General features: G+C 42.2%; 1 protein-coding gene and 1 pseudogene across 1 annotated transcript in view; both read right to left on the bottom strand.

Moving 5' to 3' along the window:
- Positions 1-505: 505 nt before the first annotated feature.
- Positions 506-4,511, bottom strand: LOC137145399 (TRPM8 channel-associated factor homolog; annotated as a pseudogene).
- Positions 4,512-7,699: 3,188 nt separating this feature from the next.
- OVCH1 (ovochymase 1) overlaps positions 7,700-21,597 on the bottom strand; it is a 48,229-nt gene continuing 34,331 nt past the window's right edge. Inside the window, exons 23-35 of the mRNA XM_067536275.1 lie at positions 20,870-20,995; positions 20,152-20,290; positions 19,205-19,344; positions 17,720-17,854; positions 16,507-16,542; positions 14,725-14,949; positions 13,581-13,754; positions 12,821-12,853; positions 12,334-12,559; positions 10,731-10,894; positions 9,241-9,339; positions 8,195-8,328; positions 7,700-7,966 (exon numbers count right to left, since the gene is read on the bottom strand). Coding sequence (XP_067392376.1) covers positions 7,802-7,966; positions 8,195-8,328; positions 9,241-9,339; positions 10,731-10,894; positions 12,334-12,559; positions 12,821-12,853; positions 13,581-13,754; positions 14,725-14,949; positions 16,507-16,542; positions 17,720-17,854; positions 19,205-19,344; positions 20,152-20,290; positions 20,870-20,995 — 1,796 coding nt within the window. The 3' untranslated portion in view covers positions 7,700-7,801. The remainder of the gene's footprint in view (positions 7,967-8,194; positions 8,329-9,240; positions 9,340-10,730; positions 10,895-12,333; positions 12,560-12,820; positions 12,854-13,580; positions 13,755-14,724; positions 14,950-16,506; positions 16,543-17,719; positions 17,855-19,204; positions 19,345-20,151; positions 20,291-20,869; positions 20,996-21,597) is intronic.

Raw genomic sequence — 21,597 nt, 5'->3', positions numbered from 1 at the left:
CAGTGTATTTTTAGAGAAACTAGCTCAGTCGTCATATCAGTACATCAAGAATGTGACTGAGACAGAGAAAAGTTAAAAGGAAAGTGCCTGCATGTTTTTTCTACCAGACTGTTGTTTCAAAGTGTGTTTCTCTACTTTGAAAAATGGCGCTCTAAAAAATAGGCCCTGTGTATATCTTTAAACGTAGCGAGATCTCACAGCCCCACAATCTCCTCTTGACCTCTGAGAGCCTCTGACCTTCTCACCACGGGCCTCACCCCCAGTAATAAAGATCCTGAGAGCCAAATTAGTCCCTTGGTGACACTTTTGCCTCCTCATTCCCTATCCTGGGAGACTGCACAGGGGTAACTAACTGACTGGAATGTCATATGCAGAATAGTTATAGTCATGTAAGTCCCAGGGCATTAGAGTGACTTATAACTTATTATTCTATGAACACCAAGCAATATCCTAGGTGTGGTCTCATCAGGCTTATGGAAAGCAATGCTATTCTTTTGCATGTTCTTCAGATGATACCCCGTGAAGTGGTAGTGAACAGACGACTTCTTTCACCTATGTTTGTGCCATTGACTTCCACGGTGATAGGAAGGACAGTGGGGAGTTCAGACTGCTAGCCTAGCATAGTCTGGCATGACTTGCAACAGCTCTGTAGCTAAACACAGGAGCACTGCCCTCCTTGGAGCTATTCTGGACTGGGCATTCCTTGCACACAGGTGGGATCCCATATCTTGTACAGGATACGGTGGAGTGAGGAATATATAAGGGTGTCACTGACTGGGATTCGGAGGAATTCCATGCAGTCCTGCCCCAGTTTCTGGACCCAGCCCTTCAGCGGGGGCTGGATTTCCTTTCTTGGCTAGGTGCTGCTGGAATTGAGAGAGCACCCTGCGGAAGTGGTAACATTCCTCGTCCGGTCATAATACTGGGTATTTATCTTCCTGCATGTATTTCCCCAAGATGCTGATCCCAAACCGGTTGAGGATTTTGTTGCCAGGATACACAGCGATAGCGTTCTGGTCACTATTTTGGTAAGCCCACCACCAAGCCTGACCTCCGATCAGTAGGGCCCCCTCCCTCTGCCACAAACTCATGGATCTTCTTGGCCTCAGTTACACTAGGGATAGATATCAGCCATGGAATGGGACCTCAGTCAGAAGCTTGGCTATTGAGAGACTCTCATGTGTCAGTTAATAAACCACACAGAGCCTGAACTCAAACCTTGGTCCTACTGCTACAAGAAACAAAATGCTTCTACCACTTGTGCTAAAGGAAGATCTATATTAGCTGTCAGCTGTGGAAGATTCCTTATGTGCTGTAAGATGCAACTACTTAACCTGCTCTCCCCCCCGCCAACCCCCCCACATACACCCCTTCAACCTATTTTTCAGAAGTCCTCTGAAAATAAAGCTCATGGTGACCAATCTTACTGTCATTGCAGTAAACAGCAAAAATCAGTGGGAGCAGGACTGGACCCTATATCAGCCCATCAAAAATGTACAACTTTGTGTAATTGCAATGTATTTCCCTCCCCCAAATATAGCCCTAGGACATAAAATAAAGATAGGACTAACACAAATATAGCACTAACAAGCTATTTTTGAGCTAGAGGTGAAAAGTAAACTCAAAACAAGGTAATTTTTTATGACTTGTAATTAAAAAAAAAGTTTCGCCAATATCCTTCAAACTGGAATCCTTGTATTTTATTTTGCCTTCAGAGCGTGTGAAGTATGTTTCAGGCCAAATAGATCTTCCCTATTGAAGTTATAGGGATGTTAAAAGAGGTTTTTATAATGGAAGCAGATTGCCACCTTAACTATGTAGAGACTACATAATATTTTACAGTACTTTTCACTTAAACATGTGTAGAATGGTTCTGAAACTCATGGAGTGATTAAAGGAGTCACTGGCACCGTTCCTGAGATGTTGAAGTTCCCCTTCACACCATATGTGGCTGTGAAGTACAGGCCAGCCACATAGAAATCAAATAACTCTTTCCCTGGGCTGTGCTCATAGAACCAATGCCGAGCCTGACCCTTCATGAGCAAGCCCCACCTTTCTTCAAATACTGGATCAGATCCCTCATCTGTGTATCATCACAGGCGTCTACACAAACCCCGAGGGAGGAAGTAACCCGAGAGCAGGGCCAGACCTACAGAGAATCTCCAGGAGAGATCTCAAGTTGTTGTGGACACCCATCATTGCTCATGGGGAGATACGGAGCCAGCTGACAGCATTTTGAAGAAACGGAGCCATCTTGGGCTTCCCCAGATATCCCTCATGAGCTACCATCACTACCGGCTCATCCATGCTGACAGGAGGCAATCAGGACCTGCCCTGAGGGTTCACCAGCACCGGGAAGGCAGTCTTTCCGATAAACAGCAGCTCACAAGGAACAAAGTCACCAGTCAGGTTCCAGTCCTAGACACCAGCCACCAGCAAGTGGTAGAAGGATCCATATTAGGCTTCTTTCTGTCTAGAGCAGAGACAATCATAAAACATTCACACAAGATCCGGTCCTCCTTTTCCAGGTGTGGACTGGCTGTGTCACAGACCAGGATAGAATTCTATAAGCACAAACCACAGCCTACATGCCTCTTCATTACCTGCAATGCCTACCACTATCCTCCCCTTGAATCTTGGATTACATACCAGGACCAGAGCCAGCACTAAAAGCAATCGTATGGGGCATAGGAGTTGGAGGACAGAGTGTTCATATATGTGTAGCTTATTTAAAACTCTAAATGAGCCATTAGAGCATATTTAAAATACAGAATAGACCTTGCATGTGTGTACGTACACACACACACACACACACACACACACACACACTTCCTCTCTTCCTAGCCATGTTAAATATTTTTAAGAGACACTTGCCAAGTTCAGGGCTGAACTAAAGGCTATTCTCTGTGCAACTTCTCTTTTGAATGAAGCTAACAAACCAAGAGTTGTATCTGAGAAACACCACATCCGTATTTATACTTCATTTTCAGCAAAATTGCTCACCCATTTGGAATGATTTGAAACAGTCCCAAGATCGAATTAAAACTCAAGAGAATGCTATGAAAAGTGAGGCGATAGAGGTGTGAACAACCTATAAAATAGAATTTGGGCACAGAGTTCAGAAACTGGTAAAATATACCACAAAACCTTTGTCCCATTAAATGAGAATATAGTGACCAGTCAATTAATAAGCAGTTCCAGTTTTCAAAAGTGCATTTTGAGTGAAAGTCAGAATTCTCTCCTCTTACACCATGGTAAGATTTTACATCCACTGAATTCAATGAAAGGGGTGGGGGGCTCAACAGCTCTGATCACTTGTGTAGCTACTGTTCCTTACCCTTCCTTAGCTGTAATGTCATCAGCTATTGTAAAGTCTAGAGTCCTGAACTCAGGTCCTGGCTAGTAAGAAAGAATAATGTATTTTCCACATAACTTGTTTAAAAGAAACATATTGATCTGTTATTTTTCGGTCTATGTAGTATTTTGAGTCTTAAAAAAAAGAACTCTTTCCTGTAAGGCCTTTGCCTTATAATATAAATAAGTGGTAGCTACACACTCACAGGAAGCCACCTGGAACATTAAACGGAACAGGTCCTGGATGGGCATGCAACGGGGCAGGGGGGGCAAGTGGGGACATGGCCCACCAACCAGTAATTGCCTAGGGTGCAGAACTCCTCCAGCCCTGGAGACATGGTGGCAGGGGAAGAGTGAGCTCCTTCTGGGGCTGGGGAGGGAAGAATGAGTTCTTCCCGGGGAGAGGTTTTTCTAAGAAGTTTCTCTCAACCCTGGGAGTCTCATGTCCTCAAACTTCAGCTACTGGTAGCAGCCAAGAAGGTGTCTGAGCTCAGTACTGGCCAAGCAGAGCTGGCTATGTCATAGCTAGTGAAAACATTCAGAAGGACTTTATTTAAAGTCATGGGATTATGGATCCAAGGGCAGGTCTATGCCACAGTGAAAGAAAAATTAACTCGCCTCCCTTCCAATGCAAGTGATCATCACTGGGTCTCTTACACTTGAAAATTTTGTGCAAACAGGAGTGCGAGCTGCTGTCTTTTATTGACTCCTTGGCGAAGCTTGTATTTAGAGACCTCAGGCTCCTTTTCCTTCACAGATCCTTTCCTGCCAAAGTAATTCTTTCTTAGTCACCCTGGGTCCTTTCCTCCCCACTATAAGGTGTTTATGAGAGGACACTAGACTCCCTGGTAAATGGAGCAGATCCACCCATCACCTCCCACCTTTAAAGGTTAAAAAGCAGCCATAGAGCGGCACCTCATACACCGGTATACTTGTGACAGCTGATTCCCCCCAGCTGCCAGAGGAGTCTGCACCACCCACCATAGCAACTAAAGTGGGAGTTCCTGGGTGACAAGACCAGGAGCAGCAGCAGGTTCACCACATTCTGACTTGCATTCCAGTTCCTCATTGGACTGAGGAGGTTCACCTTCTGCAACATTTTCATTTACATCATCTTCACATGAATAATAATGAGTGACTGGGAAGGGACAGGACATGATCACCAGCTTCCCTGGCCGTGCTTTTCCTTCCTTTTCTTGGCACCTTTATCCTGTAATGGCTGGTCAAGATGTTTCTTCATTATCTCCCCTTTTACTTCTACTAGATTAAAGTAATTGGTTTCAACACTTGGCCCCCGTTTTATCGCCACAGCTGTGATCTAATACTAATGCACCTATAGTTAAGGATATGTTTACACAGCAGCCACAGGGTGTGACTAACTTGAAATGACCTAACATAGCTTTAACCTAGCCAGTTTGGTCCAGGCCCAGTGAAGCTCCAATAGAGTGTGCTTCAAGATGAGCTCTACAAAGCCACCAGGAATCCCAGGTAATCATCTGTGTGAATAGCCGATGCTGAAGTGCATGTTACCATGTCTTCAATGCTCTAGGAGCTGAGGTAACTAGATTAGCTAGCTCAGGTATGTCAACTTAAATTGCAGTCATTGGGTGTGACATAAACCCCTAGAAGGCGTATAGGGTGGGTTGGTCGCTCCATCCTAGTTAATGCTGGATTTACACTCCAGCCATAGCTCATCAGTACCTGTAATAGCAGGTTCTAAAACCAACATTCATTTATATATGAAAACTATGGTAGGCTTACAGGCTACATAGCCAGGAATACAAGTTTTGTAGTTTACTTTGCTGAAAGAAGGAAATGTTTCTTTGCTACATTAAGAACTTTTTTTTTTTAAACTTCAAAACCATCAGAAAATACATCAACATAAATAACTATGCTTAAATTAAAAGGAACAATTTTCCTTACTTCACGTGTAGCTGCCTCTGTAAGTATAGGCTGTTGATGGGTGTCCCTCCTCTATCAGTTTTTCTGAGTTGCAATTTAAAAAAAAAATCGCTTGTTTGGCATCTCAAAATATTTTAAAACGTCACACGTTAAAATTGAGATAACAAGTCTAAACATATTGGGAAATAATGCCGGATTATAAGTGAGATGCATGCTACAGTATTTATACTGCTGAAGACTGTGACCCAAGGATCACTTGACGCCAGTTGGCAGAGGGCACAGAGATATGTTATGGTTATAGGAATGCCCTGGATCGGATGATATCTATATACTAGTTTGCCAAAGAATGTCATGTGAGGTCTCTAATAAAAGCCTGTGTCACACTGGTCATCAGAATCATTGCAAGATGTATGTACAGAAAATATGAAAAGTTATGTATCTATCCTAACAATTACATTCTATAGATCAGAGTTAAGGCTGGTGACCAAAAGGTGATCCACATACTCCTGGAAGGTGTGGGAAAGACTAAAGGGATTCGGATAATGCAGAGGCTCAGATTATGGAGCAGAGACCCCATTTCCCCCACAGAAGCAGGACTCCCGTGGCAGAGGAGGGCACCCTGCTGCTGAACAGCTCCTGTGGAAGCACTGGGAGCTCTCTGCATCCCCTCTGTCCCAGGGGTGAGAGCGGGGCTGCAGAGAGCTCCCTGCTCTGCTTCAGGGCTGGTGACACGAGACCCCTGCAGGTGCAAGGCGTGGGGCAAAGCAGAGAGCCCTGGCAAGGTCTCTGCTCTGCCCCACCAGGACTGCAGCCTTTCCTGCACCTTGGGCCCACAGGCATCAGGTGCCACTAGCACTGCAGCGGCCCTAGGAGCCCTCTGCAGCCCTAGTGTCATGGGAATGAATGAGCAGGGCAAAGCAGAGACCCGCCGGCCAAGACTGGGAGGAGGAAGAGGAGCTGCCCCCAGCCAGGGCTGGATTCAGGTGCACGTGACCCAGGCACTGGGCTCATGGTGCATCAGGCTCAGGGTGCTATTTTTGATACTAACAAAAGGAAAAAATGAAATATTTTACTTCAACCATTCTAAGTATTCCATATGTGGATTCATTTTTCACTAGCCTCCTAGAATGTTCTGGACCTTCGTAGACTCTCGTGGAACATTCCAGACTTTGAGAATTACATTTTCCGTGAACCTCCTAGAACCTTGTCAGCCATGCCCACACAAGTATATAAGGGACAGGGCATCACCAGTCACTCAGGGAGATATAAGACCCAACTGAAGTGAAGTGAGAGCCCAACTGCACTATTGTGAACCTTGTTTTATTGTGGAATTGTGAAAGTGTACTTGTGTTTTAAGACTGGAAAAGTGTAAGTTGTGAAATGAGCTACAAATGCAGTAATAAATAAGGTCTTCAAAAGTTTGACAATTGGGGGGGAATGCCAAAGACACTCCTCACCCGGAGTGCCATTTGATTTAGGGCCAGCTCTGCCCCCAGCTGCTTGGGAGGCCCCCCCATTGTTGAATGGCTCCTGTCCTCTCAATTATCTAGATAAAATTGGTGACCCCCAGGTTACATGGATAAATTGGCTGCAGTGTATGGTCCACAATGGATGCCAATTTACAGTCTGAGCAAAATGCTAATCAAGAGACTGGGGGGGCTGGAGGAAACACAGAAACAGTAGGAGTTATCCACTGTCTGACTCCTAAAGAGAACTCTTGAAACTATAGCTGGGGTCCAGATGAACCTCCAGGTATAACTTCAGTCTGTGAGGACAAGCCACCCGCAGGGCTTGGTCTTATGAAAAAAGAGATTTCAACCAGGTTGGCTGAGAATGCTGGGAAAAAGGACTTGAGGTAAGCTATCCTGGAGGAGATAGGGAATGCCTTGTTAGTCAAGTTTAGGCTCTAGAAAGCAGGTTAGGATTTTGTTTTATACATAACTCTTGTTTTCCAATATTTTCATTCTCTATTGCTTCAATGTCTGTTCTTTGATAATAAACTGTTATTTATACATAAAGTGAGGGAGAAAAGACTAAGTGCAGTGTGTTAAGTACAGTGGTGATCCTGAGTTGAATCTAACAAGCTGGCCTGTACTGTTCTTTTGGGAATAGTGGATCTCAGAGTTCTTGGGGTGGTCAGGGGAACAGTGGCTGAGCATTGCCAAGTTAAACATATATACATTTATAAACAAACATTTTGTTGGTAACTTAATTCAGCTCTATTGACTTCAATAGAGCTGCACTAATTTAGACCAGCAGAGAATTTGGCCCTACTAACAGCAACCCTACCCATGAATGCACCTCTCTCCTTACATGTCCATACACCTATTGGGAGATACATTTTTCATGCTAGAGTTGCAAAAGTGTTCGAATTGCCATTAGAAGAAAACAGCTGAGACGGCGCTCTAGCACAGTCACTTTTAAGAAGTGGAAAGAATCAGGATACGTGACAAATACTGCCATATTTATTGTTTGTTTTTGCCATGTACATTTCATATGTTCCTCCCCATTTAAAAAGGAATAACTAAGAGTTCAGTTCAGCAAATCACACTTCTCCATTAGTGACTGAGGAAATCCAGTCCCTGTAGGCAGAAATTCTGGTATAAATCGTTGGTGACTCTGGATGGCAATTGTCACTACCCCAGCTTACAACGCCAATCAGCCTGTACTGCCCATTTATCACGCATATCAGTGGCCCTCCAGAATCTCCCTGCAAGAAGGGGGGGAAAAGTTACTTAAGAGTCAAAAGAGTTCTTTAATCAGCTTACAAATATTTAGATCAGCTGAGATACAAGGGTTCTGTTTCAAACTCTGACTTTAGTGATGTATTAGTGGTAGTACTGCAGTGCTTAAGAGCCCATTGCGTACAGCTCCATTTTTGACACCAGTCATAGACTTGAAAGAAAGATTCCTATTCCCCGCTTCCCCTGGTACATACCGAGCAAGCAGTCGCCCCGGCAGCTCCACCACAAATGTTGGTATTTTTAATATCCTGCCCCCAGTAGCTCATGCAGGCCTCATTGGAGAGGAGAGGTATATTTGTCTGCTGCAGCCTGATGGAGTATTCATCCTCTAGATAAAAATAAAAGTAATGCATAGAGACATGCACTTGAGGTAGGACGACAAAAGGTTACATATTTAAGAAGTATACCACATCAGTTATCTTTTAACCTCTTCAGCCATTCAAGGCACCTCTCTCAACACTACACAATTTAGGGATTAGTATTGCAGAGAGGATTTCCCTTGGCATATAATTTTAAGAGCTTTGCCTCATTTCATGTGCACTTTCAACACATTGCATGGAATGAGTTTCCATGTTAATCTTCAGAAAATGAGAATCCACCTCACACAGGCAGGTGTAATTCACTGCACCTGTGTCATCAGCAGGGTTTGAACCCCGAACTCAGAGAGAAAACCATGGCTGAGGTTCACTGAGCTAAAGCCTGGACTAAGTTCAAGCACTATGCTGACCAGCTGCTGAAGGTGGACAGAGCCCCACTCTCCTTTAGTGAAGTTACACGTTCATGTAGTGGGCCAATATGACACTGGGAGAGTGTTAATAAATGCTTGCCAGGAAAAAGTCAGTAAAAAACCCAAAAAACCTAAACAAAATTTCCTGGTCCTATTGTATTATTCAAGAATAATTAGGGGTCTAAAACCAGCTCCTCCACCCCCAAGTGGAGATCATCTAACACAACCAACATACCAATTGATAAGAATCAAGGAGATCAGAGTTGTCTCAGCACACTAAAGTTGGTTGTTACCCTTTCCCTACCGTATGTTTTTGTTTTATCTTATAGAAGTCTGAGCTTTTTGGGACAGGCATTGTGTCTTCCTTTCTGTTTGGAAAATGTGTCACACATCTGGAACAATACTGGAAACAAAAAGTGAACTACGTACAGCCAGCAACGAGCAACTAAGCTCTCACAAAGCTCTATACTTCATTGGTTTTCTTTCATATTAGACAAAGAAAGATGTACTTACTACCTGATTCTGTTGCTCCCCATCCTGCTGTTAAGCATCTTGCATCAGTGTTTATCTCCTCATCTCGATCTGGTAAGCATATTATTGATATAGAGTCTCCTGGGTAGAAGGGAATAATCATGTCAATATCTGGTATAGCTTCCCTTTTCTTATTTAAGCCATCTCCAGCTTTCATAACCCCCTTTTCTCCCCCTTTCTCCTACTCACCACTTCTCCCAAAACCCAAACAACCCAGTACTCCACGAAACAAATCAGAGCAACACATGGACTCTAGTATTGTTTAGATCCTCCCTCACCCCCTGACTGTTTGAATGCCTGAGAAAACCATTTTAAAGGGTCACAATTACATGAAATCTGGTTCTCTCACAGTATTTAAGTCCCTGCCCTCCTAGTGGCCATACCACAGGATGACTAGGTATGAATTCACTTTACTTTGTCCCATGAAGGGGTGGGAGGGAGGAAGGAAGACATCCAAAACACATGGAGAAATCAAGTTTGAGACTTCGTGTCCGTCAGGCTTCCTGCAGAACTCAAGGAAGTGCGCACTCCTAAAGTCAGGCACAATTAATCCTGCCATGCAATCAAGTCACAAAAAACCTTCACCAATTGGAGCATTTTACTGATGTCCCCCTAATTGCACAGTGTTGGATGGATTGAGGGAAAGAGGTGCTTGGTCTGCATTAGCAACAGCACACAAAGAGGGTATACACTGGTGTCTGGGGTTCACTCCCTCAAAGTTCAGTATTAGCGGGCACCATTTCCATTCCACAAATGTTGACCAAACTGTACCATTGCTCCAAAAATAAAATAAAAATGTTAAATAGGCCTACTCATTAATTAATCTAAATTTAACCATGGATGGATATTTTGTCTACGTACACAGCTAAGATGATATTTGGTAGAGGGTGCGGATGATAAAGAAACACTGTTCCTTTAAATTCTGGACACTGCTAACTTGTTCTGTCGAACAAAATACTTTGTGTTTGAAGCAAAGTATATTGTTTCAAACAAAGAGGTAGATGAGCCTGTCCATGCCAGAGAGTTATACACACACATCTTTATGCAGTGAGAAAAAGTAGGGGCCTTGTACTCTTGGTTCTTCTAAATTTAGCATCCATGGGTACAACAATTGGAGACATGGGGTTGGGGAAAACAGAGAGATTATGTCCTCCTGTTTGTACTCTGATATCCTAAAGATAGGACCAGCTACCTAAGGTCACTGCAGACTGGACCTGATGCAAAGCCCTTTGAAGTCAACAGGAATCTTTCCACTGAATTCCCTGGGCTTTGGATCAGCCTCCCTAGAAAGTTTATCCAGGTATTTGTGTTCTCCTCAGTAGCCATTGGGACACCACTGTGTTAGATTATGACAAATATTTATCAGACATCATGTCTTGGATCAGAACCTTTTCAATGAAGAGTGCTAATCCTGCACTACAGACTTAAACACAGTTAGAGTTGTAGTACAAAAACTGGACTCCAGCTAATACCTAGTTTGATAGGTTTCTCCAGTTCCAAGAGAGTCAGATCATTGCTGGAAGGAAATCCACTGAAGTTAGTGTGTGTGTGCACAGCTTTCACCTGGACAGCACTGTTGCCTTTTATATTTGGCAACAGATAAGTTTTCCCCAGAACTATCCTGTCTGTCTGAGCACTGGTCAAGGAAAAAAATACACATTGTCAGTTAAGAAAACAAAACCACCACATACAAAACTGGCACAATTCTACTTAAGATGATGAGATTCTGAAAAGCACTTGTGAGACTTCAAAGCCCAAGTCTGATTGGTTTTCAGTGGGCCTTATGCTACTAAGTCACACAGATTCTTTTGAAAATCCCACCCAAAACAATCAGAAGTTAGTATAATGTTAAAATGGACAGCTCAACCTGCAGTTTCCAAAAATGTTTACACTACTGCTCATGTGACTTAAATATTCACAGAACTCATTTTTAGTGATACTAATCATCATAGCAGGAACAGGATTCTAGTTTTGCTGAAGTTTACCTTGACATTAAGAGATTCAGGCCATACAAGTGTGCCAAACCTATTCAGGATTCAAGAATTCAAGAATCATTCTGCAGGTCTCTCTGTTACAAAGCAGCGGCAGACAATTCAGTCATCACTTTTGTATGAAACTCTGGTGCAACTGCCATAATCTCACCAACAGTGCATAGTTAAAAGATACTAAGGCATAACTACAAGTTAATAATTAACACTACTTGTACTCTGACTTGGGCTGGTAGAGGCACCGCACTAGGCTAGCCATTGGTAAAGTAAGCCATACTATTGGTACAGTAGAACCTCAGAGTTATGAACCCCAGAGTTACAAACTGACCGGTCACCCAAACACCTCATTTGGAACCAAACACCACATTCTGGCAGCAGCAGAGACCAAAAAAACCCCACAACACACACACAAAAAACACACACAAAACACAAACACAAACACAAACACAAACACAAACACAAACACAAACACAAACACAAACACAAACACAAACACAAACACAAACATAAAACAGTACAGTATTGTGTTAAACAAACTACTATAAAGAGGGAAAGCAGCATTTTTCTTCTGCATAGTAAAGTTTCAAAACTGTAAATGTTCAGTTGTAAGCTTTTGAAACTGTTTTGTTCAGAATTATGAACATTTCAGCATTACGAACAACAGCCATTCCTGAGGTATTCATAACTCTGAGGTTCTACTGTGTGTAGAAGCAAACCTGTGTGTGGACCTATAAGTGTCAGTAGAAGTTATTTTAGGAAGATATTTTCCACAGATAGTGGGTGTGATTACACTGGTCACCCAGTACCCAAGATGAATTAAACATCCATATCCACCAAGTGCCCTGATGTAAGATCCCTGGCAATTGTACGTTTTGAGGAGGAGTGGAATGTGTCTGGGGCTTTTCAGAAGGGCTGTAGCAGCAGGGAGGAGGAAGAGGAGATAAATATACACTTTTGGGACAGTTGTGAAGCAAGAAGTGGTGAAGTTGTTTTGCTTGTCACGGAGCAACATAATTTAGAGGCTGCTAAGGTCTGCAGGCTAGCACATTCCACTGTGCTATTGTGTTAAGTGTTAAAGTCTGCCCACCTGAAGTTACAGTGTCCAGCTGTTAGGACCCACTTCTCAGCAATCAGAGAGCCTCCACAGAAGTGCTCATTCTCATACTGTAGACTGACCAGCCAGGGCCAGGACATTTGAGGTGCTGGGCTGCCACCAACCACCCGTGGCTTGCCTGGCTCTTCTCTGACTGCTTTTGCATTCATCTCAGACTTGTCCACTGGAAATGGATCCACCACTGGAACGCCACATGTGTCTGGAATTAGTTTCATTTTGTTAGCCATATTTTATTGGTCATAGCTTGACAAAGCTAATGTGCATAAAAATCCAGGCAGTGAAATACCAGACATGTTCTCAAACAGAAGGAATACCAAGATCCCCAAGTACATCTGGTGGAAATAAGAGGTCATAGCCTGAAAAACTGTGTGAATCATTTGCTTGCCACACCATTAATTTCCCACCACGTGTTTACTGCAGGAAGGGGAAGAGATAGCTGAAATTTTAAATGAATATTTACATTCCTCGGAAGCCATTAGCTTAGTGGGTGGACCTGTGAGAAATTGAAGGGAAAGAGTCAATTGAAAAATTCCTTTTCCATAAAGTTGTTTTCACTGGCAGAACTAGCTTAGTGCAGGAAGTTATCAAGTACAGTAACGAACAAGGTGCCTCAGAGCCTTTTTTGGGTCTCTCTGGAAGATATCTTGGAACACTGCACAGGGAACCGGCCTTTGGGAACCACAGCCTTGTGAAAATCACCTCTGGCCTGCTTCCAGAGGCATCAGAGAGGACCCAACCCTTTAGTAAAAACTGTTGGATGGGCTCTCAGAGAAATAAGCAGACACGGAAGAGTTTATTGGTTTCCTGTGGGTGCAGACAGCATCTAGATAATGATTCTTTCAGTTAAGCCTTTGTGTGAAGGTCAGCAACCTAAAACAGTCTAGCTTGTCATATTAGCCACATTCTCCCACTGCTAAGCTAGGATCCAGTGTTCTGCCCTTGTCCATTAATTCATAAGAATATTGCTATTTGACCCACCCATGACTGGAATTATGCACAGGCATGAAAATCCACACCCAGCAACAAAACGGAGTGGTGCAATTAACAACCAAATCCACAATGTCCATCAAGTCATCCTCGAATGCATTCCTTCAGGAGATATGCATACAGGTCTGCTGAGATGCACTTCTAATTTCCCCTGCTTGAGACCTCTACTGCTATTTAGACACAAGGCGGCTATTTGGACTGGATGGGTGAAAGACCTATATAGCATTACTTACATTTACTTTCGAGTTCTATTCCACTCCTGCTCTTCTGTGCTGGCCATCGATTCACCTCTTCAAACAGAATTTTAAAGCCTCTGTTCCCCACGGACCTATCAGTCCTGAAACGCAGAGTCAGGTAGCTGCTGCTTGATAACAGGCTCAGAGCCTTCTTTTGGCCACATAAACTAGCTGCAAATTACAAAGAAGTGAGCACTTACACAGTGACAAAGGAGATTGGCCTGTCAAATTGTGCTCAACTTATTTCTAGGGCAGCCACGCTTTTGAAAATAAAACCCATCAAACCATTTTAATGAACAATGAAGACTCCTGGGGCAGGAGTCTAGTTATAGCTCTTTTGCCAGCTGCTAGGATCTTAAATGACCTGCCTGGTGACTGTGAGCTCCCGGTTAAGTCTATTGCTACAGTTTGTGGGATAATACTTTATATACAGCAGTATTTTAAGATCCTTCCTGAAGACGGTGAAAATATTTTTCTTCTCCCAAAAATATTCAGTTGTGAGGTGTTCTGGGCAGTTTTCCTAGTCCATTCATTTGTAAATCATCTGAGGAAAACCTTTGACAAAGTCCCCCATATGTCTGAGTGGGTTGTGTGTAATAATACTCAGTATTTCCTTAATCATCAAGCTAACAGCTTCAGCCTTTAGGGGTCCTCTGTCAAAGACCCAGAAGAAGAAAAAAAGCCATATTCAAGAACAGACTCTTACATTTCTAAACAATCTGACTCTGTTTATACAGAAACAATAAGACTACCGTCACTATTCAAAACTTATCAGTCCATGAACTACACATTAGATCAGATGCGTGTATAGAATAGGGCATCAGGTGACAAGAGGCACAAGATTGAGAAAAGGAGCGGTGGAAAGAGAGAGAGAGAAAGTATGAGACAGTGGCTCCCTCTTATGGTTACACCCACAAGTATTTCTAGACAGAAGTCTCCAGAGTCCACCCTAATCCCCACTGTAGAACTATGCCAGAAGCAGTCTCATTACTTTGGAAAACCTCCAGTAATTCAGGGTTTCCCTCTCCCTCACCTTTTTTAAGTTTCCCACATAGACAGACAGATGGTCCACACATCGTATGCTGGCCAACTTCCCTTTCTGTATGAGGAGACAGTGCAGGAGAGATAAAGATCAACCTACCCATCAGCCTTGATTGGGGATTTGGTCCATCATAGATGCTCAAAGAGTCCCATAAGCAGTCTCTTGCATTCTCTGTTACAAAGTCTTTGATCACAGCTTTCAACCTATTTCCTGAAGTGGAATAAACCGTCCAGGTGCAGTTCAGCATGTTGGGATAAGTATTGGGGTAATTGGGAGATGTTATCTCAGCTGATCCAACTGGAATTAGATCCAAGACTGGACACCCTTAAAGAAAAGAACGAGAGTTTCAGTAGTTGAGATTTTGCCCTGACAGGAATCTCTTCCCTAACATCCATTAAAAACAGTCTAAAAAAGCTAGATCTGTACAAATAACTGATTTTTTTTTTATTGGCAGAACTGGGGGAGGGTGGGGAGTGGGTTCTTCTTTTGCATTAAAGGAAGCATTGTTAGACCCGAAAGGAAATGTTTTAAATTTGAGTTTAGCATTTCAAAAATAAAATTGAGCTAAAATTCAAAATGAAGTCATTTTAAATAGTCAAGAAAAAAAACCCCAAAGCATTTTGTTAATTTTTTTCCCCCCGCTAAAGCAATTCACTTAATTCTACACAAGATGCAAGAGGTCTCAGTCAACCTGAATCTGCTTTTTTGGGAGTGTGGGGTGTGGAGTAAAACTGTTCCATCCAATTTCCCCCCCTCCACCCAGCTCTGGAAAAATCCTGATCCCCCATGATTTTCTAAACAAAAGCGAAGCAGACTTAAGAGTGGAACTTAAATTCTATTGGCTTCTGCTTGAGCAAACCTCCTTTTGACACTAAGATCTATCTGCACAGCAAAGGTAGTTCTCCACACTACTCGGCATAGTGTCCTCAGTAGGTGCTTTTAACATAGAAGAGCTATTCTAGGAGGAGGAAAAGGAAAAGGCGGCCACAGATTGAGAAGCGTGTTGACCACTGGGAAGATCCAAAAGGCCAAGCTATCTGAGAGCCAACTACAGTACAATTTAGCAAAAGAGTAACATTTCTAATTAGATTGGATTCATACATCCATTGGTATTTTATTTAGTAGAGCAGGTGACACAGCTGGAATTTACTTATTTTTAAAATAAATTTTATTCTTTAATTACTGCAGAGTCCAGAGTCCCTTTGCTTCTACATTTCGTTTGTGAAAGTACATCACTTTCAGTTTCTGCACCATTAGTAATTTGGCATCACACACATTTAGATTAAGGTGCAGCATGGGTCTGATAGTCCACATTTGGAAAGGCAGTGACGGGGAGAGAACTGCAACTATTGGGAATGGCATGGGGAAGGGTCTGGAAAAACTGGATGTTGCACTAGGCTTCACGTTTTCAAGCTTTAAAAAAAGTGTGTTTTCGTCCAGATATGTTACAAATGAAATGACAGCCTGGCCAATTTAGCTAGAACTCTAGGATGCTAGCACATGGGGGGGAAAAAACAGATAGGTTTCATTTCCCACCCCTCAAAATCTGAAGGAGTTGAGGCTAAGAGTTCCTTTATGTTTCAGCTGCCAATTCACTTATCTGGTCCATTGTGGCAGCTCACAAATGCAGGAACAGAAACAAAGCAGCAGGCGGCTGATATTAAAGGAACAGAACCATAGAAGCAGCACCCAGACCGAATGAAGGGCAACCATTAAGGCACTAAACTGGTTATATTATTGGCTACATTCTGGTTTAAAAGTTCACCATGGCAGAGCCCCTCCCCCAACCAAAATGCAGAAGACAGAAAAGCTATTTATGGTGTGACAGTTTGCTTTTCCCCTTCCCGCACAGCCATCATAGAGAACTAAAACTGATCTTACCTTTGTCAGCAGCTTTCAATTTTCCTAATGCAGAATCTAAAATGGAAAAGAGTTGCCATGCTTATTGTGAACGGTTAAACTCACCTACAAATAAACTAGAGACTCTGAAAGCCTCAGGTGGGTACAAACTCTTGAATGATTAGGAGCGAAGAACCATACGCCGACACTGGGACAGGTAGCTTTCCCTATATTTACAGTAAGATCTGTATGATCGCCACATATGTAATATTAAAAAAAGAGACATTATGTAGATGTGATAAAGTTATCATTTACAAGGATAAACTCATTTACCAGAATGGAGAGTATAAAATATTTATATTTGCTATACCTGTTACAAAAAAGCGGAGCATTTTGTTACGTGACATAACTTGGGGGAGAGGGGGAGAGGAGAATTGATGGATTAAGTTGATATGGACACAAAGTGATTTGCTTTTGTGAAAAAACAGAAGATGTCTTTCACATCTACGATGCCTTTGATCCAAGGGTATCAAAAGTTACTTTCTAGTGTGTCAGCAGCACCCCCAGAGTGGGAGGTGTTATCTTCACAAAGATTACAGTCCCTGCCCCAAAGAGCTTCCAGTCTGGGGATACAAGAGAAAGGTGATGGGTGGTGTAAAGGGTGAACAAGCCAACCAAATGTTTTTATTTTTTATCATTTTTAAAAATTAACCTTAACTGCTGTATTAGTTAACTGGTTTCTTGTAAGTACAGCAGAAGTAGGTCTTGGGGGGAGGGGGATGTTTGAAGGAGAAAAGCTTTGAATTTACATACTAGTTCAGGAAGGGAGTTCAATGCACAAGGGAAAAAGAATGAAATTAGTCAATAAGGAGGTTTGGTGGTAGAGGTTAGTCGTTTGAGCAGAGCATAATGTGTGGGGATTGGGTCACTTGAAGATACATTAGGTTGTTAATTAGTGACCTTATTTTCACAGAGGGGAAAAGATGCAGCAGTTTGATGCCTTGCTTGAATACCTAGTTAATAGCTAGAGACTGGGTTGGAGCCAGATTTCTGACTCTCAGTCATCTTCTCTGGGATAGATATGTTTAGGGAGCCTATATTTTTATTGTATCACTTTACATCTTCAAGTGTCTTCTTTAGGTTTTTGTTTGCTTTTAATAAATGGTCATGAGACTCTCCTGCTATGTATCTTTCTCTTACATCACCTTCCTTTATACTCTGCCCCCACTCAAAATCAAAACTGTAACCAACTTACCAAGTTGTATATCATGGAAAGAGTAGGTCAGAACAAATCCTTTTGTAGCCACTTCAGCACTGGAAGTGAAGGTCAGCGTCACCACTGGACCATCAGACTTTAAAGGATGGAGTGAAATTTCACCACAGAAGTTACCTGCCAGATAGTAGGAGTCGAGCAGGTAACCATGAGAGACACAATGCAATTTTACCAAAACCTGTTATATAGCACCTCAAAAAAATGAAGCCATGAACTATACCTGTATAAATCCCTCATGTATCAGTGAGAAATGAAACCTCAGTCTGTTGAGCCACTTGAGTTCATTCGACTTTGATTAACAGACTAAGGGTTTGTCTACACTTTCAGAGCTGGAGCTGCACTGGTGCAGTTATGCAGAGATAGATAGTGTCTTCACTAAGCACTATGCCAATGGGAGAGCATCTCCCATCAACATGGGCGCTCCACCTCCCTGAGAGGCAGTAGCTAGGTCAATGGGAGGAGCCCTCCCATCACCATAGCGCTATCTACTCTAGGGGTTAGGTTGGTACAACTACATCACTCAGGGGTGTGGATTTTCCACACCCAAGTGACGCAGTTATACAGACAAGTTTATAGCATAGACCAGTACTAAGACACAGCAGAATTCCAAAAGGTTATTATTGTACACTCCTCTTATAACCAAGAGTGCCCTCTCACAACAGAGAAAGTGCACATTGACTAAAAAACAAACACACACACAAAAGGTAAAAACATATTTACTGTAACCATGAAAGGCACTAGGGTGTGGCGGTTGAGTTGGGAAAGATAATGTCTTCAGACAGACTTCTCTGATGGCTGAAAATTAATCAACCCTATAATCTCACACACAGTTCAGATGCTCTATGGCACTAATGAGATTTTAGTTACCCTTCCATTTAACTGTTTGGACTGTCAGGGTTATACTGAAGGGAGGAAACAGTATCTTTGGAAGTTATTTTGTTGTTTCACGGTTTTCATACAAGACATGTTATGTGGAGACCAATGGAGATCACAGGGCATCACATTCATTGGAGAATGAACCACTTCAATACCCTGTAGGCCAGAACTGTTTGAGAAGATTTTAAGGGTCCCATAATCGTATCTGCTGTAATTTATTTCCAGTTCAATTGTCACTTGCTTCCTGTTGTGCATAGCAGTGTTGAGAGAAGCATCATAGGAAGCACTCCACATGCTAATGTGGATTGAATGGCCAACAATTTAGTGACTGACACCTGCCTCTAAAGCAAATTTATCCAGGAATAGAGATGAAATTGGTGGTTTCACTAATATGCATTCCACTACAATAGAACTATAGAAAGGGGGTTTCCTAGAAAGGGAAATGATGAACTAGTCAGTAGACCCTCCCATAAAGTCAGTAAAAATAGAAACAAAATTGGAATTCCTCTTTTCAAGTGGCAAATTGCCCAATGCTAAGAAAACTGAAATTTTTCCCTCTTCCTGTTCCACTCCCACAAACAAATCTTGCACCTATCAACTCCTTGCTTGGCCCAAATCCTTCATACACCATCAGTTGCCCGTGGCAATCAGACAGAGTCTTCTCAGTCCAGAAAGCCAGGAAATCAAGACGAACGATGGATTTTAATGGGGCCACAATTCGCCAATGGCAGCTGCAGGGCAAGAGCAAAGAAAAATAAATTCAGAACACTCATTAGCACCCAGTCACGTGCACCCTACAATGGGTTCACATTTCCAAGGGATTGTTACTAGAATCAGGATGGAGGAAAGGAAAAGAATTTTAGAGCCTGTTTTAAACAACAAAGTGAATCCCAGGCACCAAAGTGGAGATTCTAATCCAGGGTGGTATGTTGGTTTGAATCCATTTCTGGTATACGATTCATAATTTCTAAAATGAACTCTCAGCCAATTTATGGAAGAGAACATACATAAAATAAGGACACTGGTTAAGAAACAAGATGGACCAATGCCACTGAGGCTTCCTTGCTGCCTAACTAGCACTTCACTGAGCAGCCATCCCTACCCCCACTCTCTCAGCTGGAAAAGCTGGGAGAAGAAAGTGCTAGGAACTCAAGGAGCCTTACAAAAAGGTTTGTGAATAAAAGGAGGAAAAACAGATCAAGAGTGCCCTAACTGAGTTATCCTATGCTGGGGCTGGGGGGTGAGGAGAGAAAGTCCCTTTCAGCACTCCATCTGACAACACGATGAACGATTTCACCAGAATATGGCCATTAATGGTTAGAAAAGGTACAGCAACATGATCACCATGCCTCCATGTGAGAAGCTGACAGGTTCCACAATTGCCTTCTGTGGAACCTATTCTGTTTCATTACACACTTTTTGAAAAACAGAAGTCCAATGTGGAAACGTCATTATTTCATCCCAGAGTATCCAGAGTTTTGCAGAACCTCGTTTAAGAGGTCCAAGAAATGGGATTAAAGAGAAGCTCACACTCTCACCTGGTGGTGTTAGGATAGCCATGGGGATACCCTGGTGACTGGATCAACCCTTCCTGGTCTGTGCGGATGATATCTCTGCAGCGTGACAATTCTTGGTTCACATCCTTTGGGTTTTTCACTGCCTTTCCAATCTTTGGCCCTAGAAAGAGATTGGATGTAAAATTTGAGATTCACTTTGCTATGGTCTTTTAAATAGACTCCCACCAATGGCAAAGACAATACCATATGGGTGCTTCTAGAAGTTTCTATAGGTGTTCTGACCATAGGTTAAAGTCCATCTAGAGAAAGCTGAAAATTAAAATGGCTCATTTTAAAATTAAAAATTACTCCAGAAAAACAGTTGGACGATAAACTAATTTGATACCAATAGTGATTATTTTCCATTACCCAAGACATTTCTGCTTGTTGTTTAAGTTCTCTGTAAAAAGAAATATCAAAGCCCATTTTTGTGTCATTCCAGCTTTCTTTGTGTTGTGTTTTTCTAATGTGCCATGTAGCCTGACTCAGTAAAATGAGAACTCTATTTTGGTGCTCAATAAGAACTCGGTTGGTTTCTCCAGAAGAGAGTCCCCTATTCTATATCTATCCCACTGCCTTCTGGAAGCAAGCAGATTCCTGAATATTTATAGTTGAGTAGGAATTTGAGGTCAAATGATTCAGCTCATTCTCTACCAGCCATTTCACTTTCTTCAGTGGTGGGTGTGTCACCTTACCATACCTTGGACTCTGAACACCATGTACTCCATGCCAAAGACACCAAGGGTAAGAGAATGGAATACCACTTTCACCACAGGGCCAGGACTCAGGAAGGTCATAGGGGACTGCAGGACACCACATAGTTCAGCTAGGAGAGAAACAACCCAAGCAAAAGGAGAAATATTATAAACTGCTCTCTGGAGAAAAATCCTGTAAGTGCAACTTTCAGCTGCATACGCTAGTTACAAAATTCACACACAGCTGTTTCTGGGGAAGTTGACAGACTAAGGGGAAGAAGAAATAAAGCCTAATATATGCAGTATTTGGAAATATATGCAAGATGTAAGTCATTTATCTGTTTGTATTCTTCAAGGTCTTTATGAAAAAAAAAATCTATAAAAACAAGTTCTGCTGACTATATGGATTTTCAAAAATAATTTGATATGGTTTTTTAAAGCTTTTTTATTTTTTTATCAATTAAAATTCACAGTTGCAGGAAATTAGAGAGGTCAGATTACTGACAGATTTTGAAATTCATAGAGTTAAAGCTCTATTAACACCATTAAAACAAAAAATTGTCAACATCTCATCAAAACATTCAAAGTAAATATCCTTAACTCAAACTAAAGCTCTCAAGTGCCATTTCTCTTACTTTGCCTATCTGTAAATTGGTGGAAATGCTTTGTCAGTTTGTGTATACTCAGTAAAAAACACAATAAAAAATATTTACTGATAACCGAATCCTTCCAA

This window comes from Emydura macquarii, unplaced genomic scaffold, assembly GCF_026122565.2.
Source record: "Emydura macquarii macquarii isolate MOO-44397 ecotype Brisbane River unplaced genomic scaffold, CSIRO-AGI_Emac_v2 contig_3530, whole genome shotgun sequence".
NCBI lineage: Eukaryota > Metazoa > Chordata > Testudines > Chelidae > Emydura > Emydura macquarii.
The sequence above is the reverse complement of the archived record's forward strand: the minus strand, read 5'-3'. Positions and strand labels throughout refer to the sequence as shown.